Source organism: Prionailurus bengalensis, chromosome A2 (assembly GCF_016509475.1).
Source record: "Prionailurus bengalensis isolate Pbe53 chromosome A2, Fcat_Pben_1.1_paternal_pri, whole genome shotgun sequence".
Taxonomy (NCBI): Eukaryota; Metazoa; Chordata; class Mammalia; order Carnivora; family Felidae; genus Prionailurus; species Prionailurus bengalensis.
Window position 1 is genome coordinate 107026127 of NC_057348.1, and position 12906 is coordinate 107039032.

Genomic DNA, 12906 nt, shown 5'->3' on the forward strand with positions numbered 1-12906 from the left:
AGCGAGCATAATCAGCAACAAAAACAATTTGCTTAAACTTGTCACCATGACATTTTACAGACAAGCATATCAGTAAAAGACACAGCTGAGTTCTTTTCAGTGTCAATAAGTTGCTGAAGACTGAAAATTGTCTTAAAGATAACCCAGATCCCAAATCACCAAAAGTGTAAATACAAAAATCCTCATCAAGAATACAAATAAACTAGAGCATTGATGAATCCCAGGTCTTCAATAAAATGGCCAATAGAGCCCAGAGATAGGAAACTGTTACCTTCTTTTAAATGTTTTTATGTGTGTTTATGGTTGTGTTTGCAATTTTTTCTAAGAGTAACGCATAGGTCATTTTATTATATATACAGAAATTCCCATTAGAGTTAAGGGAATCAGACCTTTATCTACAAAATTCATAAAATACAAACCAGCTTTTCCTGGAAGTGAATTAAAGATTTGGAAATAATTTTAGAGTTTATGACAATTTCCAATAGCACCTAATTTACAGCCAGATCTATGTTTATTGGGAAAAGCTGTCTCAAGTTAGGAAGAAAAAGAAAACGTGAGAGTTTGTATGTGTGTGTGAGTGTGTACACACGTGTGTGTGTGTGTGTGTGTGTGTGTGTGTGTGTGTATTTACAGGGAAGAGTTGAGAAAAGAGTTGGGGTACTCTATTGAAAAGAAAGCTTTGGAATTTAAGAAGTCAAAGGAGGAAAAATAGGAAATATATTTTCATTTTAATTTGGAGGAAAAGAAGAGAAGTAAGTCATTCTTCCAAAGCAAAACTAAGGGACCTGATTTACAAAAACACTGTTGGTTTACACACCCTTTTATCTCTAACATTTTGCAAGTGCAGGTTGCTGCTTTAATGCAAGCTTTTTCTAAAGCATAAATATTCCTGTTGGAAAGGTATTGGAAACCTTTAAACACTACTGCTGGTGGCCTAATATTCTAATAATGTAGTAGCACTCATGATACCAAAAGTAAATAATTCATAGCCACAATATAGGCTTTCTTTAGTCAAGTTCAAATGAAATATATCACCCTCCTATCCTGGGGAGCTCTACCTGACCAGGGACATTTAACTACAATGAGGAGCAAATTACAACTTGTTTTAAATAGAATGTCAAGGAAATAAACTCTCAACAGAAATGAAAACGTATAAATAGTGGGATCTTGGGATCAGAGAATGTAAACAAGAGAAGGAAGAGAGAATCAATGAACATATTTAGTATGACTGATTGAATTATAAAAATGTAATAAAACAGTTTCATAAATGCTAGAAGATAGTTTACACTATTCCTACTTAGGAGTTTTCTGTTTTTATTTTTTCACGTAAGGTTTGCAACAGGAGATAAAACTCTATTTTCTAAGAGTTTACAATCTACAATATGGCAAAAACTATCATTTCAAGAAGCCACAACTGCTGACTAAAAAGGAAGTATTAAAATGAGTTTTTACCTTTAGTATTTGTGTAAACTTACTTGCATAGTTGATGCAGATTTAGGTATTATAGGATGATCTTTCTAAAAAAAACAGAATTTAGGATGTGCACTTAAAATTCAATATTTAACATTAAGAAGACGAGTATATCAGTGATTAGGTTAACTTATTGAGGACCTTCTCTAACCTCAATTCTCTGTTAAGTACTTCAGGTGATTAGGTAGAAGTGTCTATTTTTGACCAGGAGCTCAATCACATTGTAGTCTGGCAGTGTGTACAACTTCAGTACGTAGACCTGAAACCACTGGAGAGCATTTAGTCTTTCATTTTGGTATTGACTCAATGTATAGAAAGTATTTTTAAAAAGGAGAGAGAGAATGATTAGTGTCAAGGGAAATTTCAAGGAAGATATGGAACTTAATTTGGTTTTTGAGGGGCAATTAGAATTCAAGGTGGGTACAGTCAAGGGAATAGAGTAAGCAAAATAACAGGTAAGGGGGAAGCATGGCCCTCCCAAGGGACTGCCCACAGCTATGCACGACTACAGCAGGGGCTGTGTGTAGAAAGGAATAACATATACGTCATGTGCTTGGGTTTGGGGCTGATATTTGAGGAAATGAAAACCAGGTCGGGTAAAAGGAAGTGAGGGCTGCATTTATTATCACAGAACTATTATAGGGTGCTGAAGGTGGCATATGATAACAAACTAGTATTTTCAGAAGATGATTCTGGAGGTGGTTTGCAGCCTGCATTATAGGAAAAGTACCTTCTGTTAGGGAGATAAGCCAAGAGATTCTGACTCTAATCTAGTTGAGAGGTGCTAAGAGTTTGCACTTGGGCTGTGAATGATGGATACAAAAACTCAAATCCGAGAGAGATATTTTAAGGAAAAAATGTCAAGGCTCAGTGATAGGTTGACTATATGAGAGAAAGGTGAAAGACAAGAATAAAAGAAACTGATTTCTAACTTTATTTCCAATGACTGCAAGCATGATGATGCCATGGCTGACAGAAAAGAGAGAGCTGGAATTGGTGCTTTTTGTGAATATAAATAAATCAGCTTAGTCTAGGATTTAGTGAGATTCAGGACCACATGGTTCTGGATGATTTTAGAATATGCAGATACTAGTCTGATTTAGTCTGGGCAACTAGATCCTTCCAGAGGTGAAAGAGAAAGGGCATGAGTAATAATCATGGAGTGCCCTCTGTGAACCAGGGGTTGGATTTTGTGACCCTATGATATTTTGCCTAGATTTCATTATGTTAATAATTGTCAATTACTGAGCACTTATTATGTGTGAGGTCTTGCCCTAAACACACCTACAGAGATTTTTTTTTACTCATTTAATTCTTACAACAATCCTATAAGGTGCATATCAATTAACTCTATTTTACAAATTAGGAAACTGCCCACAACTTCTTATATATCTAGCCCAAGATTATACAACTGCTATCTTAGTTGTTGGACAGCGATCATGTTAAGAATCTATCTGATTGGCCTTAGAAGACTCAACCCATTTCTAAAAGTAAACATAAAAGAAATAATGGCATTTGGGAAACCTGTGAAATGAAGTTTCATGCTCTTTGTTTCTCTCTGCAATCTATTTCCCACAGACTCCATTCAGGTAAGTCTCCCTAAAACTCAGCACTGATGAGGCCACAACCCATCTCTTTCACAACTTCTGCTAGCTATGTGCTATATTAATAGAACTTTCTGGGAAGCATAGACATAAGAAAGTAGATTCAGTCTGTTTAAAGGCAATGAGTAGTAGTAGGTAAGCACCAGTTAAGAACTGGTATAAAATCAATTTTATACTAAAGTCTTTATACAATGGTTCAAGAAGAAACTATAGATTGCAGTAAATATATAAATATTCTGAGGTAAATATGTTCTGTTTAACCTAGGTACAGCATCATTAAATTAATAAATATGTCCTTAAAATTGCTCATAATTAAAAATCCAAAAGTGCAGAAAAGGCTGAACTTACTTTTGAGAGGGCTACATATTCTTTTGGATAGATGACAACTTTTTTAAAAAATTGTGGAATTTTGTTTCATAAACCAAATACCCGAATGACCTTTAGAGATCATGGTGTGTGAAAAATAAGGCTGAGGTTCTCCAGAAGCCTCAGGACTTAGCAGAGCTTAGTAAGAGGGCAGCCATTTTTTTTTTTTTTTTACTCTGCCTTTAACCCCTCACTGCTCCTTTATTTCTTAAGTAGAACTAAAGGATTTTTTTTTCATTTTATTTATTTTAGAGAGATAGAGATCAGGGGGAGAGGGGCAAAATGAGAGAGAGAGAGAGAGAGAGAGAGAGAGAGAGAGAGAGAGAGAGAATCCCAAGCAGGTTCTATGCTCAGCACAGAGCCCGACTCTGGGTCTGATCCCATGACCCTGGGATCACAACCTGAGTCAAAATCAAGAGTGGGACACTCAACCTATTGAGACACCCAAGTGACCCAGAATTAAAGGATTTGAAGACATTTATAGGTTATATTGTGCCCTGCCAGAGTGACAAAGTAATCTTCATATATGCACTGATCTTTACTTAAGATGTCAGGGGTTTATTGTCTGAATTGATTTGGACATGAAATCCTGAAAAAGTATATAGTTTCTTCAGAGGGAACACCCTCTTTCCTACAAAAGCAAGGCCCAATTTCTTACAAGATTGGGGCCAACATTCAGATCAAATGTAAATGTGTGACTAATAAGTGGTTGGGGTAGCAATGCAGATTTGTGGAGCCATAGATGAGAGGGACATTAAAACATAAGGAAGAAAGGTGGGGAAACAAAATGGGATAGAAAACAAGAAAATAATTTCAAGATTCATGAAATAGAAATAACAGACTATTTCCAATGGTAACTTTGATATGAGTCATTTCCATAGAATGGAAAGGAGAGGACACTTCATGGAGATTAAAAAATGAAAGGAAGAAATAAGCTAAATAAAGAAAATTCCGGAAGCTCAAAAGCTTTTGTATTAGCAATGCATATTTTATATTTAGCAATGCATGTTTAAGATGAGTACACATTTAAAAGATATTAATTTAAATAAATTAAAAAAGAGAAGAAAAACAAACCTAAGACATTACATTTGAAATTTATGAAGAATGAGGAAATAACTTGAAATATAAAGAAGAAATAAATTCTGATATTGTCCCAATTCAGTTTATTTTATTTTTTTTTCTATATTAAAAAAAAATTTTTAATGTTTATTTATTTTGGAGAGAGAGACAGAATGCAAGTGGGTTAGGGGAAGAGAGAGAGGGAGACACAGAATCCAAAGCAGGCTCCAAGCTCTGAGCTGTCAGCACAGAGCCCAACGTGGGGCTCGAACTCACGAGCTGTGAGATGATGACCCAAGCCGAAGTTGGACGCTCAACCGACTAGGCCACCCAGGCACCCCTAATTCAGTTTAAGTCAAGATATAACTAATGAAAGATACACTATTAAGGGAAAAATAATCAAAACAGGCTTCTATAAGATCTGAACCAAAGACTGCATATTTTATAGATGCTTAGCAAACAAAAATTATTATATAATGTGCACAAATTTTCTAAAACGAAATAGTGTGGTCTTCTTAAAACTGAGGATTTAACATGTTTAAGTAATCCATATGAGTAATTTAAATCATTGTTACACATTTTATTATAATAACCAAACACTTCAAAAGTATAAAACTGTCTTTCATAATTGAGGAAATTTCAAATGTAAATGTAATTTAACTGAGTAATAGCTGAAAATGATTGAAGAAAATGTGTTCATTTAAAAAAGTACGTAATTGTATTTTTGAAATGCAAGTCACAGTTTGTTTTTCTCATTATCCTGTGTGTTATGCATATGTGTGCTTAAGAAAAATCATAAATGGTTTGTGGGGTATGGTGATCAGGGGCACTACAGAAAAATGTACTTAACTGGAACAGTGCCCTCTACTGTTTTAGTTGCACAAGAGCAAGAACAATTTCTCCTCTAACAAGAGCACTCATGCATTAGCTGGAAAAACAAAATCAAAATGTTATGTGTGGGAGGGGAAACGATTCCATAAATATTTTTGTACTATGCCATAAAAATGGCATTCTATCTAATTCTCAGAAATCATGTTTTAATGTTTATTTATTTATTTATTTTGAGAGAGAGAAAGAGCACTCACGAGTGTAAGCTGGGGAGGGGCAGAAAGACAGGGAGAGAGAGACAGAGTCCCAAGCAGTCTTTTCACTGTCAGCAGAGAGCCCAGTGTGGGACTTGATTTCACGAACTGTGAGAAATCAAGAGTCGGATGCTTAAATGACTGAGCCACCTAGGCACCCCACTAATTTCCAAAAATTAAGCACAAAAATAGTATCAATATCATCTAAAATCATTTATTCCAGAATTCATTTGAACCAGGTTTTCATAATTATACAAACCAAGTAGAATCCTAAAAGTTCCCAGAAAAAACCAATTTACCTCTTCTTTGTCAACTCTCAGTATCATTATAATGACTAGAGTTTACATCTATAAATATTATATGTAAATGCCACATGTAAAACTGTATCCCTCAAATCATGATATAAGTGAAGAAACAAGGCAAAAACATATTGTGAAGAAGCACAAAATAAGTTCTTAGAAGCATCGAGAACTAAAATATCGACCCACTTGCTTGTCTACCTAGCCATGTGGTCAACATCAATTTGCTATGTTTCTTGGTCTTGGATCTTCATTATATAATTAAGTTTTTTTCATCTTTTTACCTTTTTTAATCCCATAGATTCTGTGATTAAAATACATTTACAACATGTAAAACAAATTTCTTCCAAAATAGCACTGGGGATGGAGGGAGAGCGGAGTTCTACACAGACTATACCCAACACACAGTGCCCACCCCTAGCCATGGCTTTTCATTACCTTCCTGGTAACCCCCAGAGCTCCCTGGAACATAGCTGGAATCTACATAATGGTAAATTCTCTAAGAATGTCAGTAGTTCTAAAATTCTGGATTCTATTTGGACAAATCTGACTCTGATACTTATCCCTTTGAGAGCCACATGGGATAAGAAGCTTCCATGGTTTTATGCTAAGTTAGTCTAAAATTCTGGATCATCACCCAGGATAAAATTCTTAGAGTGTCGTCATTTTGAGTGAATGCTAGAGATTTGTTTTCCAATGTTACTCACTGTGATCTGACACCAAACACAATGCAGTCCTGTCAGACCCTGGTAACATTTAACCGTCTTGTGGCACTTATCACACTTGGTTGGGCAGTTACCTTCAACCCAGTAATGGTGCATGACCTAGAATAAGAAAAGAACATTGTGATTAAGAGGAGGCATACCTCAACATCACCCTAAGAGAGCAAGTACAGCTACACACTTACATCAGTGTTCTTCTTGGACTTCACATACGTCTTGATGCAAGAAGGCGGCGCTCTAGCCACACAACGCTCATGCACTGTGTACTTGCAAACTGAAAAGAAACATGTATACACATTCAGAGTTAATGCTGGTCCCAAGTGCAATTGTATAGGGAAAGAACGACATTAACAGAACTTCATTCTATATCCACTGCCCCCTAATCAATCCAATCAGCTACATCAAGAAAAAGTCTAAGTTGACTGTTTTTACCATGGAATACAAAAGGCCAATTAGTACAGGAAATATTATGCATGTGAAAAACCAAGACTCCTCTGTCATGGCATAGCAGGAAATGCTTAATTAAATCAGGCCTCACTCAAATTTTTCACAATAATTCCCAGATGACAGAAATATTAAAGACAAATTGATGACTGCCAAATGGCTTGGTGTCATTTGCTAGAAGGAAGAGATCTATATTTTACAAAGTATAGGCATGAGAGCAGCTGGAGGGCATGGAAATAAAAGCCCACGAGTTTATGCTATTTTCTCTATTGATTTATCTAAACCTTAAATGGCTGATTAGTCCATTTCCAGAGAATAGATTTCATCATACATGCCAGGCCTTCAGAATAAGTTTATCCCTCACTTGCCATCATGGCACTGCTTGTCCAAAAGGAACAACCTATTCTAAAAGAGCTCTAAATGTATAAATATAGAGAATAAAAACTAAAAAATTACTGTGTAGTCCTCTCAATAAGGCAAAAACAAACCACTATGTAGAATTGGAATGAACAATACTAAATTCACATATTTATATAGTAAAACTGTTTTAAAATATCCACAATTTTTATTTCCTTTGGTGACTTTGAAGACGAAATCACACTTTTTCTTCTTTTCCATATTGGTAACAATGTTGAGTATTACATTTGTCACACTGCTCAGTTAAAATTTGTGAGCAAAATTCTCACTCTCTCTTTGACAGCACTCACAATGAATTATCATTTTGTTTCATATGCTCCCATCAGTAGAGTCTACCATGGAAAATCCTTTTCCTTAAAAGTAACAAAGTTTAGGGGCACTTTGTTGGCTCAGTCAGTTAAGCAGCAGGCTCTTGACTTCGGCTCAGGTCATGATCTCACAGTTCATGAGTTTGAGAGCCCCATATCGGGCTCCAAACTGACAGTGTGGAGCCTACTTGGGATTCAGTCTGTCTCCTCTCTCTCTTCCTCTCTACCACGCATGCTCTCTTTCTCTCTCAAAACAAATAAGTGAACTTTAAAAAGTAAAGTTTAAAAACAGATTACTTCCTTTGTACATAAAGTATGTTCTAGCATAACTAGCCTCTCAAATGTGGCCACTAGAAACTGCCCTCTGAAGTGACATAAGCCAATTTCACATAACTGTATTAATATCACTTAAACGTGGCATTAAAACATGGTTTTTATGTCAAATGGGACACGTAAGAGGAAGTCAGTTCTCAGATATAGTACCAAAGATGCTGCTACCTAAAAATAGTATCGGAAGCCAGCAGGGCTGTATGGAAGCCAAGTAAGAAATTAGATTTAATATACATGCACAAAAAAATGGGATGTGTTTAATAAACTTGACAGTTTCTGGGATACCTGTGTGGCTCAGTTGGTTGAGCATCCAACTCTTGATTTTGGTTCAGGTCATGATCTCGCTGTTAATGGGTTCAAGCCCCATATTGGGCTCTGCACTGACAGCATGGAGCCTGCTTGGGATTCTCTCTCTCCCTCTCTCACTCTGTTCTCCCATCCCTGGTCACATGCTAGCTCTCTCTCTCTCTGGTTCTCTCTCTCTCAAAAATAAATAAATAAACATAAAAAAGTACTTGACAGTTTTCAGTAACTCCATACATAGCAGAAAAGGAGATGGTTGGACAAATTGTTGGACTAAGAGAATGGCATATTGATTGATTAGGACACACTATTCCTCTGTTTTAACAGGGACAAAAGAAAATGTAAACATTTCTCAGGCATAAATATTGTGTATTTAAAAATACTCAGGGGGCGCCTGGGTGGCGCAGTCGGTTAAGCGTCCGACTTCAGCCAGGTCACGATCTCGCGGTCCGGGAGTTTGAGCCCTGCGTCAGGCTCTGGGCTGATGGCTCGGAGCCTGGAGCCTGTTTCCGATTCTGTGTCTCCCTCTCTCTCTGCCCCTCCCCCATTCAAGCTCTGTCTCTCTCTGTCCCAAAAATAAATAAACGTTGAAAAAAAAAATTTAAAAATACTCAGGTGACTTGTTAATAAATTCTTATCTATACTACCAGAAAACTCTAATGGGCAGTACTCACTCAACAGAAAAAAACGGAAATTGTAAGGTAAGTGTACTGTAACGGAAATAATGGCCACAACTCATGAAGTGGCAACCCTTTGGTTCCCAATATCCATTAATCATATATGAAGGTTTTCCTCATGCTAGCATTAAAAATTACTTGCCTGAGCTTTAAGATTAGTTTGTATCCTTAATTTGAATGCAAATTAGTAATCAATTAATTTAATTGTTTTTAAAAGACCTAAAAGAAATGTCTCATGATAGGAAGACAATGTGAATTAAGTGGCTAACTTGGAAAAAAAGGGCAAATATGAGTAAGATAAAAATATGAGAAGCCAGTGGGAATTTTCATAATAGTCCCAGAAGAAATGGGAATCATACATAAATCAAACTACAATGGAAAGAAAATGGCTACTCAATTGGAAAATGTCCTTTGTTCTTTTCCAAGGGGAAGGTTTCTCAAAAGTGAAGAAAGATAAAACCAGAGAGACCTAAACATCTAGGAACATATTGCAGGGAAACATGAATCCTAGGTACAGGAAAGGTCAGAATCATTTCTTAGGTCTCAATCTACAAATAGGACTATTCCATGAAATCAACCTTTCCTCCAGGTGATGACGTCCAGGCAAAGTAAATATACTCACAGGAACAGCAGAGGCCCTGCTTCCCCACACCAATCAGCATGTTCAGGCAAAGATTGCAGTAGGCAGGTTTGTTAAAGTGTTTGAGTCGCCACACATGCTGTCCGTCATCCTTCACGTTCTGCGCAGGACGCAAAAGAAACAGATTTCACTTAATGAAATAAACAGTGGAATATGCAAGTGCCAATAAAATTCAGAGCTGGACTGAGGCATTTGAAGACAATCTGTTATTTCATCCCTGACTTTCTCCAAGATCGCCCAAGAGTCTAGAAAAACACATGTGCTCTAGTGGAATGAGATCCGCTAACACATCTCGGATACTATAGCAACGCACACATTCTTGTCTAATGTCAACAGTTCAACAGCATGTCCCAAACCATCATAATGACCTGGCAAACCGAGCACTCCCTAAGAAAGGGGACATGCTTGCCTCGCCTTTGAAAATTTTATCCTTAGAACAATTCCAGAAAGAAGTAAATGAATAAATAAAGAGAAAACGCTCTTCTTGAGTGGAAAAGCCTGACAAATACAAACTTGGAAAGAATGTTAACCCTTGCTTAGTAGTAGGAATATTCAAATTTCATGACAGGGGGTCTTAAAGGAGGCAGAGGAATGGGATGGAATGGGGTGGGAAAGAACAATTACTTAAAGGTAAGTTATTGGTGTTATTTTAAGACTTCAGTTGAGGACTACTTACACCTTATAATTTACATTAGTGTATTTTTGTATGTCACAGCTAGCAAAATTTAAAAGATAAACTTTTTTAAGGACTTAATTATATTATCATCGGACTTAATTATATTATTATCTTGTTTATTCATCTTCCATAAAATATGAGTGATTTTGATCTCATAGAAAGGTGCTAAAATATTAAAACTGTATTATGGTATTTATTTATAACAAGCACTATAGTTATTTGCTATAATAATCTTAAGTTTGAGTTAAATCGCATTTTTCATAACAATTATAATTATGATGTATTCTTCTAAGTAAAACTATATAATATCATAATAGCTATTTCTCTAATAGGCATTTAATTACATCTATATTGTTCAGACTGAAGTAAAATGAAATACTAAGATGCTCCTGAATCTCTTGAATTCCTTACAAGAAGGTCAAGATACTAAATGAAATTATTAAATACCATTACTGTTGTTACTATCATTTTCTGTCCTTGCAGACCGTGTACACCATTCACCAAATTCTATCAAACTCAGATTAATTTTAGACATCACTTATTCAATGGCAACCATTATAGGACATGATATTTCACGTTAACCTAGTTATTATATTTTACAGAACACATTCACCTAATAAAACTTTTTGATCACCTACTGTGTGCTGTGACATGAATACATTTTCCATAGTGGTGGGACAATATAAACATGTCCAGATTGTTTCATTTTTCTTTATACTAAAATATTAATAATAATGCCTCCTGACCACCTTTTTTTATTTCCAGTGATGAGATAAACCATCAGATTTAAAGTACTTGATTAAATCCATAGTAACTAACTCTTACATTAGAACCAGAAATGTCAAATTTGCATCATAATATGAAACATTAATGAAAATGTTTCCTGGGAGATAATTCTCCATGGGTGTCTTGAATTTCTGCACATTTTGTAAGCAGAAGAACTGTCATTTTTTCCAGGTTATCTTTTTAAAGATATTTGAAAAACAGGTAGCCTTGGACAATAGAGATGGATCTCCCTACAGAGCAGAGGGCAGTTTTACTTACTGTCCAGTATAATAAAAATAATCTCTCTCTTCTAAGAAAAGGTTAAGCAGGTTTGTTTATTGCACATTATAAAAGATTTAGTTTCCCCGAGCCAGGGGATCCAAGCTCTGAGGCTGTGCACAGTGATTCCTTGTGACATGCTCCATCACCTGTGTGAGACTATAGGCCAAGAGAACTGGCTCAAACATGCAGCTCCTACCTCTTGCTGTGCTATAAATAAATGTCCTTTGTTTCTGACCCAGGTGTCTCATGTCCTCTGCCAGCATACATGAAACTTGAACAAGCTAACTTGCTAATGTGCAAGTAGGGAACTTCTTAGGCCCTTCACAGTTCTGGACAATGTTTAGTTTTTTTGTTTTTTGTTTGTTTGTTTTGACAAACAAGCTCTCAACAAAAGCAGTTATGCTAAGGGTGTTGTGGAGAGGACATCAGAAAACACTGGTGTTTTAATTTTCTTCCACAACTTAAGAAATAGTTTTTATAGTGGTGCCTGAGTGGCTCAGTCGGTTAAGTGCCCAACTCTTGATTTCGGCTCAGGTCATGATCCCATGGTTTCATGAGCTCAAGCCCTGTGTGGTGCTCTGCACTGACAGTGGAGATTGAGATTCTCTCTCTGCCCCTCCTGGCTCATGCTCTCTCTGTCTCTCTCAAAATAAATAAAATAAAATAAGAAATAGTGTTTATAGTACTTTCTGAATCCAGTTCTAATTTGTTTGAGTCATGAGATTTCTAGTGTTGTTATTATATGAATGGAACATTTTATATATTTGTTTAGCATTGCTATGTTTTTCAAACTGTCTGTATTTTAAAATTTCTATTCCTTAAAATAAGAATAAAACATCCTGAGTGAAAAGTTTAAGTGAGGGGGTTGTTAATTTAATAGATATAGATACAGATAGAGATATAGATACAGATAGAGATATAGATACAGATACAGATATACATATAGATATAGACACATAGGTATAGATAGGTAGATAGAAATAATACATAGATATAGATAAAATCAGGTTAAACAAACATTCTTAAGTGAAAAGAGGAAAGAAAAAATATGGAATTTTCGTATGTATTACTGTTCTTATAATCCTTGTCATTTTATTTTTAAATGAATGTCCATTACATGTGAATAAGCCTCATCTTGCTGAAGAGCACATATGGACTAAGTTAGCTGGCATTTTCCTTATCAAAAAATAAACAAGTCTGAACGTGGGTGTTCTGTCAATCAGAACACTTAGCCATGTTACAGGCTGTAACTGATGTACAAATCCATTACCCAGACATAAAATACTTTACCAAAAAACAAATTAAATAGCTTTATAGCTCTTAACCGGATACATTGCCAAAATATGCAAAGGATGAAATATGTATGTGACTTCAAGAGAAGAAATTGAAACCAGGAGCCAACTATTTCTCAGCAGTGCAAATTATACTCCAGCCCTCTGTATTTTCATGTCTTGTCTTGTTT

General features: G+C 35.8%; 1 protein-coding gene across 7 annotated transcripts in view; it reads right to left on the reverse strand.

Moving 5' to 3' along the window:
- The window catches only part of DGKB (diacylglycerol kinase beta), a 715318-nt gene that overhangs the window by 498714 nt on the left and 203698 nt on the right, over positions 1–12906 (reverse strand). For all 7 annotated transcript variants that reach the window (XM_043589012.1, XM_043589009.1, XM_043589010.1 and 4 more), the window contains 3 exons: positions 9704–9821; positions 6788–6876; positions 6588–6704 (listed from right to left, as the gene is read on the reverse strand). In XM_043589012.1, coding sequence (XP_043444947.1) covers positions 6588–6704; positions 6788–6876; positions 9704–9821 — 324 coding nt within the window. The remainder of the gene's footprint in view (positions 1–6587; positions 6705–6787; positions 6877–9703; positions 9822–12906) is intronic.